At 42.7% G+C, this 19,931-nt stretch overlaps 2 protein-coding genes across 4 annotated transcripts; one reads left to right on the forward strand and one right to left on the reverse strand.

The window, feature by feature from the left end:
• Positions 1–2,272: 2,272 nt before the first annotated feature.
• On the reverse strand, positions 2,273–9,321 carry cwf19l1 (CWF19 like 1, cell cycle control (S. pombe)). 3 transcript variants are annotated; one of them, XM_022749538.1, is made up of 14 exons: positions 9,237–9,321; positions 8,379–8,463; positions 7,752–7,836; positions 7,508–7,609; positions 7,201–7,415; positions 6,946–7,061; positions 6,741–6,825; positions 5,983–6,141; positions 5,638–5,800; positions 5,359–5,438; positions 5,062–5,271; positions 4,017–4,136; positions 3,812–3,909; positions 2,273–3,603 (listed from the first exon to the last, which is right to left on the reverse strand). In XM_022749538.1, exons 1-14 carry the CDS (start codon positions 9,257–9,259, stop codon positions 3,459–3,461), a joined length of 1,686 nt encoding a protein of 561 aa, XP_022605259.1. In that variant the 5' UTR covers positions 9,260–9,321; the 3' UTR covers positions 2,273–3,458. The 3 variants fall into 3 exon arrangements, with proteins under 3 accessions (XP_022605259.1, XP_022605261.1, XP_022605260.1); XM_022749540.1 differs by having other exon boundaries at positions 2,274–3,603; positions 9,245–9,277; XM_022749539.1 differs by having other exon boundaries at positions 3,445–3,603; positions 3,812–3,922.
• Positions 9,322–9,808: 487 nt separating this feature from the next.
• On the forward strand, positions 9,809–18,680 carry dmtf1 (cyclin D binding myb like transcription factor 1). The gene is made up of 17 exons (XM_022749291.1): positions 9,809–9,892; positions 11,713–11,828; positions 12,090–12,188; positions 12,541–12,626; positions 13,422–13,533; positions 13,635–13,711; positions 13,808–13,965; positions 14,058–14,090; positions 14,185–14,294; positions 14,795–15,023; positions 15,109–15,260; positions 15,599–15,787; positions 15,869–15,951; positions 16,590–16,778; positions 16,920–17,129; positions 17,559–17,664; positions 17,897–18,680. Exons 2-17 carry the CDS (start codon positions 11,720–11,722, stop codon positions 17,929–17,931), a joined length of 1,977 nt encoding a protein of 658 aa, XP_022605012.1. The 5' UTR covers positions 9,809–9,892; positions 11,713–11,719; the 3' UTR covers positions 17,932–18,680.
• Positions 18,681–19,931: the final 1,251 nt, after the last annotated feature.

Consider the following 19,931-nt stretch of genomic DNA (forward strand, 5'->3'; position numbering starts at 1 on the left):
GACGTGACGTCTGGAATCTGTATGCTTTCACCTGCCTGTTACCTCATGCACCTGTCATTTATAAATGATTCTGTAGCTTGCTGCACTTGTTAGCCTTAGCTGCTGCACTGTTTAGCGTGTAGCTGCTGCACTGTAGCTGTAAAAGCTGCCTGCACTGTAGCGTGTAGCTGCTGCACTGAAGCCTGTTAGCTGCTGCCACTGAAGCCTGTATGCTGCTGCACTGTAGCGTTGTAGCTGCTGTCTTTACTGTCAGTCCACTCAGCTTGTTCGCTCTGCCACAGTGATGTGTGGCTTCAACCAGCGTTTCTCTCGTAGTTTCTGTTTTCCTTCCTAGACTTTCTATTAGAACTGTAATTTATTTTGAACAGTTGAAGTAGTGGATCACTTTATTAAAGTGGAAGAAGCTTTATGAAATATGACGCCAAACAGCAGAGATTGAACGATTACTCACTGATTGAATCAAACCCATTTCAGTTAATCGGCTGGAACATGGTTGACCATCTGCTGTTGGGCGTCAGTATCATAAGCCTGCTTCATTTACTTTATAAAGATCCACTAACTTCAACTGTTCAATAAATACAGTTCAATAAAAGTCTAGGAAGGAAAACCAGAAACTGACGAGAGAAATGTTGAAGCCACACATCACTGTGCAGACGACAAGCTGCAGTGAACTGGACAGTAAAGAACAGCAGCTACACGCTTACAGTCGCAGCTAACAGGCCTTCATGCAGAGCTACACCTAACAGGTGCAGACAGTCAGGCACAGCTACTCACAGTCGCAGTACAGCTAGCTGCAGACTCAGCCTTCAGTGCAGCAGCCTTACACGGCTACAGTGCCAGCAGCTACACGCTACATGCTGCAGCACAGCCTACAGGCAGCAGCCTACAGGCAGGTGCACAGCACTACAGATCATTTATTAAGACAAGGTGCATGAGGTAACAGCAGGTGAAAGCACAGATCAGACGTCACGTCACTCTCAGACTTCAACAAGCTGCAGAAGAAACGTGTGCAGAATCAGATAGTGAGAAAACCGACATGAAGTGCGTCAGTGAGGTGTCGGGACGTCACGTGACACAGGAAAGCCGTCACCTACAACACGACACGTCTGCGCCGCCATGTAAAGTGTTTGTTTGACATCCCTCCTCTCCTCTCTCTCTCTCCACAGATCTTCGGATGATCTTCAGCATGATGCTCTGCTGTGCCATTAAAGGTCCAGGAACTTTGTCTAAACCACTAACACCCCCCCCCCCCCCCCCCCCCCGTCCTCCATCTTTAACTCGTGACCCTTTTCACACCTGCCGCTTGAGAGTTTCTATCAGTATAATAATAACATGGTCTCTTAGTTTCCTGCTCGGATCCATACAGGACGGCCGCGACGACCTGTGATAGTATGGAGGCNGGGGGGCGCCAGGCCCCCCCCCCCCCCCCCCGTCTGTAGGGAGGTCTGTTTGTGCCCAAAGTAAACTGAACAGTTTTTATTGTGGTTCCCAGTTTAATGAGGACAGGGAGAGAGACGCGTGGTGACTCTGCCGCCCCCTGGTGGCCGCTCCTGTTCCTCCGTCAGATAATACATGAAATCACTTTAGTTTGGTCTCTGAGTTTGAGGTTTGTTGAAGGCCTGAGGTGAGCTGTGATCTGACAGGCTTTCTGCAGCTAACTGAATTTTACTGTGTGACATGTTTTATTTTGAAGTCGCATGTTGGGAGCTTTGATTTTTATAAAAAGCAGAACTGTGGAGTTTTATGGACATATTTTGATGAATGCAGTTCAAATATATCTTTAAAATGCCAAATAAAAAAAACTAAAACACTGATTTGTGTTGAAGTCTTTTGTAAAAAGAAATTCTCAGCCCCAACCTTATGGTTTATTTTCATATTTATCATTATTTTATTATTTTGTTATTTTACTTTTTATATTTTATTCATTGCTTTATATGTATTTTTTTTTTTGGGGGGGGGGGGTTTATTCCATTTTTATTTTATTTCGTATTTTATTTAATTGTTTAGCTGTTATCCAGCTGTGGTTCATATCCTTCCAGGTGTTTTCATGGCTGCAGGTGTTGACTGAAAAATCATGTTTAAATCCAAACTGGACAGATTTTCAGAAACAACTAAAAAAAAATGTTGTTCTTCGCTGTACAGTAAACTACAGCCATGGCTGGATTAATGCATGAAGCCCCCCACCCCACTGACCCCCCCCCTCACCTACTGGCCCCTAAATATGTTCCCAGCTGCCTCCAAGTTCCCTTTAAATCCTGTGCAAACTTTCTAATTTAGGATAATTAATCTCCATGTGACGACGATATAAACAAACATCATAAAGACACTGGACACCTCGACAAGACAGGACCAGATACTTAGCTTATAATGCTAATGCTAATCACAGGACCCACCTCAGTTGAGTGTGAAGCATCATTCCAACAGACCTGGACAGTCGTCATAGCGACCAGCTTGTACCTGGAACTGATTGACATGTCAAGGTCACGAATAAAACCTCAGACCTGTTACTGATAATAACGGCCAGCATGACGCCAGAAACCCAAAATAAGAGTTTAATTTTAGTTAATTTACAAAATACAAGAAAAACATTTAAAAACTTTTTTCCACAGAGTCGAAGTTAAAACAAAAAACAAAAAAAAGCTCCATAGAAACGATAGAAAATGTTTTTACAGTGTCGTATTTAGAAAAGTGTTTTAGAGCCTCGGCCTGTGGATTTTTACTTTTATTGTGAAGGAGTTTATCCAGCACCTTTCTCCTTCTGTCCTTTTATGTGTCACACAAACTCATGATCACTGTTTATCATGAACAAAATAAAAAACTCAACAGTGAGGTTCTGGGTTCTTCTCTCATGAACTTCCATTATTTCACTTTGATAAACAAAAACTGAAAAATCCAAAATATTTTAAACTTTAAACAGAGGCCGTCATGATCTTATTATAAAACTCAGCTCTCTCCGTCACTGCACCAGAAACATCTGAGAAACATCATAAAAAAAGAAAAACACTGGTATAAAACACCCAAAAACCCAATTTAAAGGAACAGTGCAACATTTTTGGAAACCGAGAGTTAGATGAGAAGATCAACACCACTCATGCCTGTGTAGTAAATATGGATCTGGAGTTAGCTTAGCATAAACAGCTAGCACAAAGGTAAAAGAAATTCACCTGCAAAAGCTCAGAATATAGCATGCTACTTGGTGAGGTTTAGATTTGCTGGTAGGTGGATTCTGTTACCTTCAGACAGAGCTATGCTAGCTGTTTCCACCTGTTTCCAGTGTTTATGCTAAGCTAAGCAGTTGCTAACAGAGGCTCTGATTTACCACAGACATCTGTCAGAAAGTGAGTTTCCCAAAATGTTGAACTATTCCTTTAACACCAGCAACAGTGTGTGTGTGTGTGTGTGTGTGTGTGTGTGTGTGTGTGTGTGTGTGTGTGTGTGTGTGTGTGTGTGTGTGTGTGTCAGTCGTCCCAGGCGAAGTCGTACGGCTGGAAGTCGTCTCTCAGCTGTTTGCAGCTCTCCTCCTCCTCCTCCCTGCTCTGTTTACACTCCTTCCAGTCGGCTCGGGTCGGGATGTTCAGCACCGCCTCGCTCGCCAGAACCTCCCTGTGCTCATCAGAACACACACACAAACACACACACACACACACACACATAAGCGCCACACAACACGGCCAGAAGTATGTGGACACCTGAACTATGACACACTGCATGGTTCGACAGATTTCATGTGCAAAAAGTGACAGTTGATTATTGATTATTATCATTATTTATTTGCCTGTAAATCATCAGTTGTGTAAAAACAGCGGCTCACCGTCCGAACTGCAGAGGAAAATGTTTCTGGATGCGGTAGAAGAGTTTCTCCCCCGAGTCCAACTCCACGTAGAAGTACGGTGTCCCTGGAGGGGCAATCTGGACACGCACACTTCATGTAGCTTAAAATGTACTGCACAACATCGTGTGTGTGTGTGTGTGTGTGTGTGTGTGTGTGTGTGTGTGTGGTATATTTACACACGTACCTGTTTGAGCTCGGTGTGTTCAGGAATCTCCATCAGCTCCATCTGCTGCTCCTGAGCCTGGACCATGAACGCCTCCTTGATGTCCTCTGTGGCGCAGCGGTCCAGCGGCACCGGGACGACCTGAACAAACGAGTCAACGCGCGTCACGTCTTCACTGCCAACTTTTTGAAGACAGAATGATTTATTTTACTCAGACTTTTGTTCCTGTTTTAATCAGTGTTTTAAAATAGAGGCAGAGTGGAAATAACCATCACTTCCTATTACTGCTAAACAGAATCAACTGTCAATTTTTAAACAATCAATAACATGTTTTTAATGTTTCAGACTTTTCTTCACTTACGCACAATGACTTTTTCTTTTCTCACTAAAAATATATTTTCTACCTGTAGTTTCATGCCAAACTATCAGGTTAGCGCCCCCTAGTGTGTCGGCATGAAATGTCAAAACACATTTAAATTAAAACTGTGAAACGACATGAAACCACAACACCATGGTTATCATAGTCTTAACCCTCTGGGCTCTGTCTATTCCCTGGGAATACAATGAGTATGTTTTATTTATAGTAACATAACTTATATCTATATATAACGTATATCACTGTAGCTCATAATACATTTTTAAAAATGTGAATTATTGATATTTTCAGTGATTTAAAGACAAAAGCACAAAAGTTAGTCGTGATAGATTCACTTTACACGTAAACAGAGTTTATTAAAGTTCTATGTCGTATATTTTCCTGCTCTATTTGTGTGTGTACGTAGTGAAACGATATAAGATATAAATAAGTATTCTTTGCTTTACACTCACATGAACAAAATGAGAAGAGAACCTTAAAGAAATTTAAAAGGAGCTAAACAAAGTCAAAGTCGCGCTGGACTCCAGAGGGTTAAACTCACTATCTGCACGTTTAATACCTGAATCAAACTGACAGTAAATATGGGACATTTTACGATCTTATTTTCCTTTCTTTTGATTCCAGATGTTTTACCGGCGCTGACTCGGTGGTCGCTCTGTGTTTCCTGGTCGTGGTGTTGAGTGTTGGTACCTGGAGCTGCAGGTGTTGGCTCCTGTAGTTCCTCTCGAACAGAACACAGCGCTCTCCTTTGCTCCTGTAGAAGCTCTTCAGGGCCGACTTGTACTTCTCCATCTCCTCCACCACCTCGGAGCTCAGGTCCACCACGGACTGGTAGTGACCGATGGGCAGGATCAGCATGTGGTGCGGAGTCAGTCCGCCTTTAGCCAGAGCCAGGTAACACTGGAGACACAGGACACAGTTTCCACATCGTCACTTCATGATATTAATTCTGGTTTTTACTGATAATTACCTGTAACATAAACTCACATGTGTTCCTATGCTGATGACCAGGTGTTTCTCCACCTGAGGACTCGCCAAGCAGAACCAGCAGGGACCAGTGGGCTGAGCTTCACAATAAAACACAAGAAATATTCAAATCCACCTTCTTTCTGTCAGTTTATATTTAAACTCTTCGAACACGAGAAATCACAGTTACGTTCACGTTCACAACATTAACCGTCTCCGTTTCAAACATGAAACCAACAGATTGAATTTCTGTTTCTATAAAAACAGATGTTGAGTCTTCTGCAGCACAGCTGGACTCACGGTGTCTGCGCGGCTGTTTGGGTTGTCCCTGATGATGTCCGTCTCCATCGTGCTGCTGGTCTCGTCCTCGCCCGTCTCCGTCTGGGTGTCTCTTCCTGCCGCGGCCCCGATGACCCCCCCCCTGCTTCTTGCTCAGGTCAAAGAAGAACTGACTGGGCTGCTCCTGGACAGACGACAGGAAGGACAGAGACGGGGTTGAGTTTTCAAAATAAAAGTGCAGTTTGTGAATGAGTGAACTGAAATTACAAGTACGACCAAATTCTTGTCTCTACAACATGACTCACACACACACACACACACACACACACACACACACACACACACACACACACACTCTCTCTGTACCTCCCCCTCCTCCTCTGCGGTGCTGAAGCCCGTCTTCAGTGTGTCCGTCTTGTCTTTCGTGGAGCGTCTGTAGGGGTTTTCTGTCACGTCCTGCGGCTGCTTCACCAGCTCCGATGGATCCATGGTCTTCATGGGGATTATGTTGAAGGCGTACAGATACTGCAGACAGAGACAACTATCATTAATTATAATTAATGTTATTATTCGTCATCTTACTTCTATTCAGAGGATAATCACGCCATGTTGCCACTGTGCGCTACAACTTGAGCCATGAGTCATTTTTAGCTGATATTTGTTCATATTTTATATGTTGTCACTATTAAAAGTGTCCGAATCACCTATTAGCACTTCCTGTTTGTGTTGTGCGCATTGATACACAGACAACTTTCACTGGATTATTGTGACACTGAAGAAAACTTACAAACATGTTGCTTCTCAGGCAAGTTCTGAAGTAGTACGGTGTGTTGATGATGATTCCTGAGCAGATTTACAGGTGTTTACACACGATGGAGATCAGATATAATTATATCCTGGGGAAGTGCAAGTCACACCGAATATAAAATGTGTGTTTGATGTCTGTGTGTTCAGATCTGACTGAGTTATGACTCGGAGGATTGCTGCGATTTTTGGCGCAAATTGCGGAAAACCAAAGGAGAACTGATTTCCTGTCGTAGCGCCGACATGAACCTGTCACGTTCAGCTCGCTGTACGGGGAATAATAAAACATTATCAGTTTTATTTTTTGATCAAAAACACACCTTCTTCTTGGCGGGGTTGTTGACGGTTGCCAGGGCGATGAAGCGGCTGACGTGCTGAGCATTCTCCTGGAGAACAACATGATTTCTGAGGATGGACACGGACACACGTGAACAGTAATGTTAAATACAGGAAGTTATTTGAGTTAAAGCACCAAACAATTAGAAAAACGTGCCATTAAAAGGTGGCGCTTCCTGTCCAGTCTACCTGTATGGGAGTCTCTCATAGTGAGCGCCCTCTAGTGCAGCGAAGTGGTAGCGTGGCTTCAGCTTGTCGGCGAGGTTGGCAACGGAGCTGCTTCCACAGAACTTAGTGTTCACTTCCTGCAGCAGAGCAAAACAATCTCAGTACAACGTCCTGCTCACAGCTTCCAGACGACATCACACTGACTGTCACGAACCCTCGTCCCTTCCACTGTCACTAACTGATATTTCTGTGTCCTGGACGTGAACTCCTCGTTACCGGGTTGTTAGCGTAGTGCCACACTCCTCGGGGCCACTGTGACGTCAGCAGGATGTCGACCCCTCTGAACTTGGAGCTGCTGGTCAGCGGAGCCACGAGGGCCGACAGATCTTTGGCCGTGAAGCAGTGAGCCGGGGCCGGTTCCTGCAGGGCCTCCCGCCCGCTGACGTAGGCGATCTGTAGTCCCGACACGCCCGTGAACACACCTCGCCGACCTGAAGCACGCAGACACCAATAACGTTTTAATGAAGGGAGCTTTAATGTACAAATCAAAGCTCTGGGTGCATCACGGTTTTACCAGTCTTACCCAGGTACGTGATGTTCTCGGCGAGCTCGCAGCCGTCAGCGCCGGGGAAGTTCTTCACCGTCTCCTGGCTCGCTGCTCCCAGGATGTAGGTGTGGATGGGAACTGATGAGGCACAAAAAGTGCAAAGTTTAAAGACTTTAGTTAAAGAAAGATGACGACGACTCCTTGAACAAACTTTAAAGTGGTGATGAAATACTGTGCAACACCGGTCAGCTGTTCAGCTGGTTGATCCAGGTGTTCGTACCTTTCTTAGCTCCAGTTTTGTACTGCTGCCACTCCGCTTCAGCCTCCGGCGTCGTCCCGAAAAACTCTCCGACACACAACAACAGCTGTAGAAAATGTATATATGTATAATATTATTACTAAGCAACATTTGACTGTTGTTGGTTGAGATGGAGCTAGTTTTTTTTTTTACTATCTCATACAGAGCTGCAACTAATGATGTTTTCATTAGGGATTTATCTGCTGATTATTTTCTTGACTCACTGATTGATTCTGAATTTGTTAAAATTCAGAAAATAGTGAAACATGTCCAGACAGAGCCCAAAGTGAGACACCTTCATACAGTCCAAACTTCAAAATGATTGAACAATTATTACAAATTATTCAAATTACTGAAAAGAAAAGCAGCAAATTGAAACATTTGAGAAATGTGAACAATAAATATTGTATTTTTGCATAAAAGACTAATTAATTTTCTGTCAGTAGCTAGTATATAAAGCTGTCCAAGACATGAAGTTGATAGTGGTATGAAACATATTATATCAGCATCTTAAGGTCAGTGTACTGTCATGTCTGTAAATATGTATATAGATATAGTTATATAGATATTTCAGAGTTAGACTTTAACACTAAAATCTTAGTGACTCACATCAAACTGTCCGGTTTTCTTCTGGATGGTTTGGACTCGATTGAAAAGAGCGTTCAACCTGCCTTCAACGTCCCCACACGCCAAGCTGCAAACACAAACACACTGTAATCAATGTCTTTATATCAACAGCACATCATGAGACACAAACAATTAAAATATATAGTCACTGTACTCATCAAAAATCAATAAAATATTCCTTTAGAGAAGAATTTAAGTCCCAAAATAGTTTCTGTTGGCTGAGAGAACAATACATGCCATTTAAATCAATAACATCTATGACATCATAACAGCCTGATTAAGTGCATTAGTCATTAAGAAAGAAGCAACTGTGATATTTTATTGTCACACAACAAAAGAATGAAACAAGCTCCATATTAGAGAAGCGACAACCAGAGAGAACTAGAGACGTTTGCTGGAGAAGAATAGTTGCCTGTGAATTTACTGTCAAATTGATTAATTAACTAATCGTTACAGTTCTAGATGTATGCCGAATTATTCAGTCCACACTATTTAAATCACGTTTGCTTTTACAGCATGTTGTAATGTGAGTAAATGTGCCGATGAGTGGCGCGTCCTTAAATTATCAAATTTTTTACATGAGGTTTTGTCGCGTTTTTTAATTACATTTATTTGAAGCCGGGTTACAATTGGAACAAATGTTGAAACAATTGATAAGAAACGCTCCTTCGCAGAGAATATACACAAAAACTTCCCTGCATGTGTTTTAACGTACAGCCTGTCTGACACACCAGGGTAAAGAAGAAATAAAAACCACCACAGGTTCGATCACAGCGACATTTGAAACATAATTAAACGTAATTAAAGCCACGTTTAAAACATTTATAATGTTAAACTTACACTCTCACCGGTTGCTCCCCCATGTCTTGGCTAATTTATAGTCGAATGTGTTAAAATGTGTGGTTTGGATTTTTGCAGCTTGAATGTTCCGTACGTCGCCGAAAGTGGTCCGGTCGGCGATAAAGCGGAACCTTTTCCGTCTCTACAAATCACGCGTTTTTTTTACCAACAAAATGGAGCTGCGGGATAAAAATTAAAATTAGTCAAAGTTATTTAAGGTCAGCATCGATTTTCAATATTTACTTCACAGTGTTCAGTCAATCAAAAAGATAAATAGGTCAGGTTGTTACCCGGACAGATTTTTAGAGCTGACAGAGTGGTTGCCAGGTTTGATTCTTACACGCAAACCGAATAGTTTGGATGCGATGATGAAAATAATTTTTAGTTGTAGCCATAAATAGCCTATTATGAAATGCTTTAACTTCGGTGGATTACAAGTATATATTTTAGTTCCTAAAGTAAAAATAAAACACAATTAAATATCACCACAAATATTAAATATGATGTTTTTTCAGATACAAAGAATACGTACAACTGCAGTTTACGGATATTCAACCTATCTGGCAACCCAGCGGCGGGCCCTCGGACGCCGAGCCTCCATCCTGGCACTTTCCTTCATCCTGGTAACTCACAAGTTCCCGGACCAAAAACAGGAAGTAAGTATCCGAATCAAAAGTAAAATTCAGTTTCTGTTTGGTAGTCGAAGCAGAGAAAGCGCAAAGTGGGAAAAAAACCACCGCAGAAACAGAGAATAAAGACACAACAGCGTCAAAAACGGCACAGACGCCATAAGCTTCACCTTGTCGACTTAACATGGCGCCGGGGATTTTTCGTCTTTCATTTAGCACGGTCGCTTGTTGGATGCTAATGGTTAGCATTGTGTCAGAGCTTCGCTGTTGGCCTCTGTCGGCGTTTGTTTCTCTCCTGGAAACATAATTTAACATCATTTATAGTGCTGCATTTGTGTATTAAAACTATTATATTTTTATGTATTGTAACGTTGGTGTAACTAAACATGAACCACGCATGCGTCTCTGCGCTGAATCCCAGTGTTTTTTTGCTATTGTTCCAAATAGCGATGAATGGGACGTTGCACAAAACGCCATTTAAAAATACGACAATTTTACAGAGTTTTGCTGATTAGCGAACAATAAACACATTACTGATTTCAACTTGAAGTAAAAACATTTATGAATGATCCAGCCTACAGTTTTGCGTACACACTGTCCAGCAAGCACGACACGTTTTGATAACTGATGGCAACTTAATAAAAGCTCAATGCACAGTTGGATGTAAAAGTTTGGACATATGACACATTTAACTGATTTTTTAAGTGAAAAGAGACATATACAACCCCTGCAGCGCACAGACATTAAGATATGTTCCTTCAAAATATAATGTACTGTTGCATTTTTTATTTTTTGAATTAAAAAAATATGGGAGTTACACAATTTTACATTAAATTGGTATATTAGTCTGGTATGAATTACAACGAGAATGTTATGACGACTGACTTTCTAACTGAGTACCTGTATTTTCACCAGTGTAATGCCCCTGTACTAGACAGTAATACATGGCAACATATGCTGATTGCCAGAAATCCATTAAATACTCATTATAACTTGACTTTAACCTCCAATTTGACATCTTTGCTGCAACTATCACAACATATTTAAAACACTGTGCCCAGTTTCCATTAAAATACAAAGTAGAGGTTGGTAGTGAGCAGTCTGAGCTCAGTCCACAGGTTTGGAGTTTAAAAATACTAAATAATAAAATATCTGATCTGTTCATAAATTACTTCTAACCAGTATTTTTCAGTCCCATCTAACAGAACATGAAAAGTTTTAATTTATAGTATGTAAATTAGTTTAAATTGACAGAAGTTTGAATGATGCTTTTTGTTGGGTCAGTTATTACAGCAGTACATAATCTTATTTGTATATTTTGGCAAAATAAACAATGTTCACAGCTGTCCTGAGATTAATAACACATTAATACTTTTAGATGTCGCATGTTGCTGCTCCTCACTTGGTCTTTAGTTTCAGTGTAAAGCCGTTATTTAATAAAGTGTTGCCACCTACACTCAGTACAGGCTTATGCAAACATTTTAGAATATTTATTGCTGTCAAAGTAAATTCAACTTTTTGGGTTTTTTTGATCGACAAAACAAAACAAAATAAAACCTCAGTCTGTGGGAAACTTTGACGGATATTTTTTACTATTTTCTGACATTTTTTAGACCAAATAATTAATTGAAAGTCATCGGCAGGTGAATGAATAATGAAAATAATAGTTTGCTAAAGACCAAATGGAGACACAGTTTAGAAAACCTGATTTTTCTACAATATAAACAGTGTCATGAACGTCACATGAAACACTGTCCGTCAGGTGTGTCTGATGCCTCGTTTACAGCGTTTACTGAATGACATCAACACACACCTGTGGCAGTGAGTGTGTTTGATTTTCTCACCAGGTGCAGGATGAGCTCAGCGGCAGAGGACGAGGAGGCTGCAGCGTTAGAGACCGTCAAGTCCGTCACCCTCACCCAGGACAGTGATGGGAGCATCATACTGCACTGTCCTCCCAGCGGTGGGTTCACACACACACACACACACACACACACACACACACACTGCAACACTGTGAATGTTCAATGAACGTGTTCAATAAAGATTATTGTGAGAAATTGTCATTTTTTCAGTTTTCTGACTTTTTATAAACAAACAATAAATCATTAAAATAATCAGCTGATTAATTGATATGTTATGTTAATTGTGTGTGTGTGTGTGTGTGTGTGTGTGTGTGTGTGTGTGTGTGTGTGTGTGTGTGTGTGTGTGTGTGTGTGTGTAGACGGGGACTCGGAGCCTCTTCAGAAGAAGCTGCGTCTCTCAACAGACCAGGAACAGGAAGACTCAGACACACCTCAGTTCTCTGTGGTCACTTTACCCAGTAAGACACACACACACACAGACACAGACACAGACACACCTTTGTATCACTGACATATTGTCGTCGTTCTCCTGCTGCTGGTTCAAGTTGCTTTGAGCTCATGGTTTTGAACTGAAGTGAAAATCACATATTGTCACAAATTTTATGGAGCATTTTTGCTTTTTGGTCTGATTATTATTTTAACGAGTTTCACTCTCCTGAAGTTGTGTTTAAATTTTATTATGAAAATCAGCAGCTAAACGTCGAGTTTTACATTTTTTAAAGCTTTCGACATCTGAACATATTTAATCTTCACAAACTAAGAACTCTTCGTTCTGTAGAGAAACTCCTGAACTGTTTTCTGTCTCCACAGTGTCGGAGAGCGACGAAGGCTTCGAGGTGACGATGACGGCCACAGCAGACGGAGATCTGTCCGAGGATGGCGTCGCTCAGATTCAGGTGTTCTGCCTCTTAAACCAACCAGCTCCAACTTTTTACTTCCGCAAAGACAGAAACTTATTTACCTTTCACAGTTTTTGTGCACAGGTGTTTTCCTTCTAACAGAGCTGCGCAACCAGAATGAACCATGATGTATTAATGTCAGAGAGGTCAGAGGTCGGGGCGCCGCCGTGGCTCACCTGGTAGAGCGCGTATCAGTCAATCAGTCTTTATTTGTTCGGCATTTTTCAGACAGGTTAGTTCAACGAGCTAAAAAGAAAAAGGACAAATCAAGAAAGAAATTGACAAACAATACATTTAAAAAGCTGTAATAACACAAGAAAATGAATAATTAAAGAGCAGATTAAATACAATATAATATCATTTTATTATGACGTTGCAGCAGCAGCAGTTCACAGGAGCCCAACAAGGCTCCTTTCCTCTCTGCTCTGAGGGAACAGAGGTCTGAGGAGGAAGTGACGGCAGAAATAACTCCGTTATACAACAGTTTAAAAAATCTAATATATGCAGTTTAACTTTGTTGTTGCTGAAAGAGACGAGAGGGAGAAATAAAAACAGCTGTAAATGTTCTGAATCAAGTCTTTAATGAGTTTGTGTCAGAGCTCAGCTGGAGGAAGTCTGAACCAGGAAACACGTGAAACAAAATAAGAAAAGAAGAAGAAACAAAAAGACTTTTGACCTGATGGAGACAAAAATAACAAAGTCGTAAAGTTTGTTTTAATGTTTTTAACTTTATAAATAAACATGAGGATCAGGTCTGACTGTGTGTGTGTGTGTGTGTGTGTGTGTGTGTAGATCCTGCAGGAGGACGAGGACTCGCTCTCGCCCAATCAGAAGACAGAGGTGTCACCTGTCAGTCAGGCCTGGTTCACCACAAAAGAAGACAAAGACACACTGGCCAACAAAGGTAAACATCTCTCTCTCTCTCTCTCTCTGAACAGAACTAAAGACAGTGAACATGAACAAGTGAATAAGTGAATGAGTGAATGATGAACTCGTCCTCTGCAGGTCATAAGTGGAAACAGGGGATGTGGTCTAAAGAGGAGATCGACCTTCTGATGAGCAACATCGATCGATACGTGAAGGTGAAGGTTCCCGTCCGTCACCACGTCTCTTTATCTGTCTTCACGTGGTATGTATGTGTGTGACCACCTGTGTGTGTGTGTGTGTGTGTGTCTCAGGACCGAGGCATCGAGGACCCGGCTGAGATCATCTTTGAGATGTCCAAAGAGGAGAGGAAGGATTTCTACCGCTCTGTGGCGCTGGGCTTGAACCGGCCGCTGTTCGCCGTCTACAGACGAGTCCTGCGGATGTACGACAACCGTAACCACGTCGGCAAGTGAGTCCACGCAGGAAACGACGACGCAAGACTCACTGAAACTTTATCTTTCAACGGGTTTGAATTTTAATTTGTCTTTTTTTTTTTTGAAGGTACACTCCTGACGAGATCGAGAAGCTGAAATCGTGAGTGAAAATCTTTAAAACTGATCGTGTGTGTGTTTGTTGTTGTTTTCTCTTGTGCTGTTTGTTGTTGTTTACATGTGATGTTTGTGTTCAGGTTGAGGGAGAAACACGGGAACGACTGGGCCACCATCGGCGCAGCTCTGGGCCGCAGCGCGTCCTCTGTCAAAGACCGCTGCCGACTGATGAAGGACACATGCAACACAGGTACAAAGCTCTGTGTGTGTGTGTGTGTGTGTGTGTGTGTGTGTGTGTGTGTGTGTGTGTGTGAGATATTAAAAGAAAAAAGAACTTCATCCAAGAACATCGTCCAGCTCAGAGATCAGTAAGTAAATCACAACAGTTTTGGATTTTGTTGGATGCTAACAGTTTCCCTCTGCTTCCAGTCTTTGTGCTAAGCTAAGCTAAACACATCCTGCAGCTTTCTCTACAGTCTGAAATCTTCTATATTTTTATTGGATCACTCAGAAAACAGTCAGCCAATCAGAAGAGAGGCTCAGAGCCTCCTCTCTTCTGATTGGCTCACAGACCTGTTGTTACTAGAGCTCCAGAGAGAAGCCTGAGAGAGGAGATTACACTGAGATGGTTTTAATATCTTCTGATGGATCAACACTCCAAATAAAACACAGAAGAAGAAGAAGATATTTAGATTAAACTCCGTGTCGAGTTAAAACGTCTGAAACTCACCTGATTTTTTTTAACAACAGGTAAATGGAGCGAGGAGGAGGAGCGGCGTCTCGCTGAGGTCGTGTACGAGATGGCGGGTGTGTCGCCGGGGTCGGCGGTCACCGGAGGCGTGTCCTGGGCGTCGGTCGCCGATCAGGTTCGCACACGCTCAGAGAAACAGTGTCGGTCGAAGTGGCTGAATTACCTGAACTGGAAACACAGCGGAGGGACGGAGTGGATGAAGGAGGACGACCTGAACCTCATACGCAGGTACAGACTGTGTGTGTGTGTGTGTGTGTGTGTGTGTGTGTGTGTGTGGTGACATGAATCTGTAAAGCTGAACGTTGTGTTTCAGGATATCGGAGCTGGAGGTCGAGGACGAGAATGAAATCAAGTGGGAGGATCTCGCCGGCGGGTGGAGCAGCGTCCGATCGCCTCAGTGGCTGCGATCCAAGTGGTGGAGCATCAAGAGACAAGTAGCCAATCACAAGGAGATCCCCTTCAGCGGTACACACACACACACACACACACACACACACACACACACACACACACCGTGTCAACACTTTCCTGTGGTTTATAATTAAAATAATTACAACTTTATTTGTGCAGGATTTTTCAAGCAAGGAGAAAAACAGACTGTTACATCTAAAACCATCCATTAGATAAAGAATTAAACAATTAAAATGATTAATAATTTACACAAAATCTGATGATGACACAAGTTCAATTGTGGCCACTGGGGGGCAGCACAAACAAGGTGTGAACACAAACCTGAGATTTCATTCTCTGTGTGTGTGTGTGTGTGTGTGTGTGTGTGTGTGTGTGTGTGTGTGTCTGTCCAGTCCTCCTGAAGGGCCTCCAGGAGCTGATGGCGTCCTCAGGATCGGTCCCGGGGAGCCCCACCTCCTCCTCCTCGTCCTCGCTCCAGATCCGACTCACCCGATTGGAGGAGAGCGGCGGCAGCCCCGTCCCCAGCTCTGTGGCGGCGCTGCAGATTCCCGTACAGATCCCGCTGCAGATCACACACCTGGGTGAGACTCGCTGTGACAGATGTGTGTAGATCCCAGCTTCACTGCACATCTGTCTCCTCACACTGGATCTTTGTGTTTCAGCCTCAGATTCTTCAGCTGCCGCCAGCGACAGTGAGACCATCACTCTGAACACGGGAGCGCTGCAGACCTTCGAGATCCTGCCTGTAAGATCTCTTCTTCTGCGGTAGATTTATTAGCGGTCCCGCCAGGAAGTCGCGATTTACGATAATTAACGTGAATTCGACCAATCCCTGTGAATTCTGGACAAAAGTTCTGACCTGTCCCTGATCAAAACCTTGATGATGTCACCGAACTCACTTCCTGGTTCCTGGTGTTGAAGCATGTTGTGAAGCTGCAGACGTGTGTGACGTGAGCGTCTCATGTTCACTGTTAGAGACCGTGTGAAGACGTTCAGATGTTTTACATCGTGGTGGAACCAGGTGAAGAGCCGCCGGAGCGACGCTGCTTCTGTTCCCCAGATGAAATAAAATATCTACAGTCACATGATCACCTTGATAATTAAATAGATTTTTAGCCATGAAGCTCAACGTTATTAAAGATCAGCTGGACCCGTGATTCAGACAGGAGGAGGAGCAGAACCTCTTCTTCTCTTCCCTCTAAGATTTGTGACGACGGGTCACCAGCTGCTGACCTGGATTTATTCTCACGGGAACAAGTTTCCACTTTTAATCAATTAAACAAAAACAAATAGCGACAATTTTTGCAATTTGTATTTTCTCCTGCAGGTTAAAAAAAACCAACATTGTTTGTGACTCGCCGTCTTCTTCCTCTTCTCCCTCAGTCCTTCCACCTGCAGCCCACCGGCACCCCGGGGACCTACTACCTCCAGACAACGTCCAATCAGGGCCTGCCGCTCAGCCTCTCCACCAATCAGGGCCTTCCGCTAAGTCTGGCCAATAACGGCACGGTCACCCTGACGACAGGCTCGTCTCCGTCGTCACACGAACACATCATCCTGCACAGCCTGTCGGTCGGTTTGACACTCGTCACCTCAGTGTTTTTGTTTGTCTGTTTGTTTGTTTGTTTGCTTGTTTGTTTGTTTGTTACAGCAGGAAACAGTGAAACTGTGTGTGTGTGTTTGTGTGTGTGTGTGTGTGTGTTCCCTCCTCAGACGGACGGCCTCTGCTCCAGCGACGGCGTCATCATCCAGACGGTCACCTCTGACCCCGCCTCCTCCGACCCTCTCAGCCAAGATAATCTGGTCGTGGAGACGGAGGGGCGGAGCCAGGACGACCATCTTGATGCCACGAGTCTCCTGGAGGGTTCCGAGAGCGTTGTCACGGAAACTCAGGAGCCAATGACAGATGGCTTCACTGACAAGGTACAAACATGCACCCTGGTCCTTCAGTTTGTTTTCATCAGATGTTGATCCAAGTTATTAATATGGAGTTATTGATTCAACAATCATTACTCACATAATACAGGTGCTTTTAATTTGAAAGGCTCAAAATTTTCTACATTATAATAAACTAAACAGACGTGTCACAAATATCTACTAGACAGTAAAATACAGATGTTTTTGTTTTCTCTTCTTATTGATCAGTTCTTGCTCCTTTTCTCTTCTTCTCCTGTTTACAAAAATACAAAGACAATATGAAGAAGGAGGAAACACTGAATACATAAACTTATCAAAATAAAAGCCTCAGCAGTGTCAGGCTGTGGTTTTGGCCTCTGTAACAGTCCCTTAGGGTTTCTGCTGATCCTGATTCAATCTAGTGATTTATAACATAAAGATGTTTAACTCTGTCAGGAGCTGAGTTCCCCCTCTGTTGAGGGTCCAGTGGTGCATTCTGGGATAACGTCTGGCAGTGCCGTGCTGATTGTGTCTCCTCCCAACATCAGCAGCACACTGACAGGTAACACACACACACACACACACACACACACACACACACACACACGGCGTGTACATTGTGGGAGAAAATCAGTCGCTCATTTAAACAGGTCATTTGTTCTCCTCTGGTTGGTTTCCTTGGCAACCGTCTGAACAAGCACTGGACACTCAGGAAGTATTTGTGTTTGATTCAGAGTGGAGAGAACTTCAGATCTGCCGACACATTTAACAACATGGTTCTTCTGTGTCCTCAGATCCGATCTTGGAGAACCAGGACGGCTCCGACTGAGCAGGACTTTTATTGTGACATCCCTGTGATTAAATGGACTCTACAAGACGAGCCTGTTGACCCGGGTGAAGACCGACTGTAGCTGCCTCACAGGACGACGACAACAACAGACACAGCAGCTGTCTGTCTGTTGAACTGTGACGCTCCTGTTAAAACCAGGATGTGAATTCTTTTAAAACAGACTGAATGAAACAGAAGTTCTGACTCCGACTGACGCTTCAGTCTGAACCCTGGATGAAATGTGAACGCTGTGCAGCGCTCGCCGTCACTGTCGACCTCACGGCGCCAAAGAGACTCCAAAGGTTGTGATGGAGGGAAACCTGGGCACTGACCTTTTAAAAACATTAATACGTACTTATAATTATGTGAAGATGAAGAAGTTTTTAGTGGCAACTTGAACGATGAATAAATCCCGTCCAGAGCGACGTCTTGTATTTTAAAGTGGATCTCTGGGTGTTTTCGACTTCCTCACAGCGTCTCATTTCTCGCCTGTTTGATCACCAGTAGAAAAAGCAAAGGAGGCGTTCAGGGTACATAATTATTTATTCCATAAAATATTAAATAAAAAAGAAACACCTGGCTTTGACAGTCCTACAGTCATGGCGAGGTCGGCTCCCTCTCCCGGACGTTTCTCGACTCCGTGTGACTCAGAACATCTGTAAACAAAGCTGTTTACACTTTAAAGCTGCAACTTGCCTCATGTTTTATATTAAAGGACAAACCTGGTGATATTTTATATTTTTATTTTTGTCAACAAATGTCATGAAAAAAACAGAAACTTTTAAAAAATGAAACTATACACTTGTGTCGTGTTTTTAAAGATTAAAAAGTTAGAAAAATGTTGGAACATTGTTGGTTTTTGTCTTCATGAGATTTGTTGATAAAAATAAATAAATAAATAAAATAACATCAGTCCTTTTCTTTGAGATTTGAACTTTGAGTCCAGCTTTCTTTGTGCAGTCTTGATTTGGACAGAGGATGAATCCACAGTCTTCATGATCTGTGTTTATGTTGCAGCCTGACTTTGTGATTGAATCTCGACTTTAACTTCAGTTTAAGAGCCATTTAGTCCAAATGAAACCTCAGTGCTACGGTGTGTTTGAAGACTTTGCTCTTTGTGTGACGTCAGTGTTCAACACGTTTCTCTGATCTGGTCAAAACTTTAAACTCAGGCTCTTCACATCAGCTGGTCTTTACTTCATGAGTGTTTTCATGATCCCACTGATCTGTTTTCTGCCTGAAGTGATGAAATGTTTGTCTGGAGCGACAGAGGATCTGACAGATCTGTGGGTTCAGAAAAAGCATCTGTTGGTCGCTACAGGACGGTCAAGAAATCTGCTTCAGATATTCTGCTTCAGATATTCTTCTCACCCTCATGATGAAATGAAATGACTTCACTGATCTCTTCACTTTTCCTATAGCGCCACCATCAGGTCAAAATCTAATTGGGTTTATGGCCAAACATCTGCAAAACTACTGACATTCCCATCAGCCTCAGCTGTTTGTTGCGTGGCACAAACTACTAAATGTTACCACGCTAACATACTAAGATTGTCAACATTATACCTGCTGAATATTAACATTAGCATACTAGTGTTAGCATTTAGCTGGGCAAAAATGTTCTCAGATTTATTTCTAAATGGTTAGCCCTAATGCTAACCAGATAAACAGCCTAAATTAGCTTCTTTATTTGTAGCAGTTTAAGTGAAACCAGACACAATCAGTGTAGCTGTTATAATACTACTAATGTTAATACTGGATTTTATTTTGATATACCTGCTGGCTGTGAATCCAGAGAAATCAGAGGCTGTTAGCATTTCCTACACGAACCTTAAGGGAGCAACACTATGTGACCAAATCACGGAGAAACGTACCGAACACTGAGGCCATGAATGGCGTCAGCTTTAACTTCCTGTTATTGCGTTACCTTCACTAACGCAGCTACACTCTGTAAACCATAGTGTTTTTCTAACCTGCTACATCTGAACCAAACGTGTTGA

Source organism: Seriola dumerili, unplaced genomic scaffold, assembly GCF_002260705.1.
Source record: "Seriola dumerili isolate Sdu_G_001 unplaced genomic scaffold, Sdu_1.0 BDQW01000138.1, whole genome shotgun sequence".
In the NCBI taxonomy this organism is placed as follows: Eukaryota; Metazoa; Chordata; class Actinopteri; order Carangiformes; family Carangidae; genus Seriola; species Seriola dumerili.

Bases quoted from the DNA above. Each gene is read 5' to 3' on its own strand.
- cwf19l1 (XM_022749538.1), bottom strand. From the start codon at position 9,259: ATGGGGGAGCAACCGGTGAGAGT. The intron at 7,416-7,507 runs GTAAGACTGGTA...TGCGTGCTTCAG, and splicing joins CGAGAACATCACGTACCTGG to GTCGGCGAGGTGTGTTCACG. The intron at 7,062-7,200 runs GTAACGAGGAGT...GCTCTGCTGCAG, and splicing joins GGCACTACGCTAACAACCCG to GAAGTGAACACTAAGTTCTG.
- dmtf1 (XM_022749291.1), top strand. From the start codon at position 11,720: ATGAGCTCAGCGGCAGAGGACGAGGAGGCTGCAGCGTTAGAGACCGTC. The intron at 15,788-15,868 runs GTGAGACTCGCT...TTTGTGTTTCAG, and splicing joins GCTGCAGATCACACACCTGG to CCTCAGATTCTTCAGCTGCC. The intron at 17,665-17,896 runs GTAACACACACA...CTGTGTCCTCAG, and splicing joins CATCAGCAGCACACTGACAG to ATCCGATCTTGGAGAACCAG.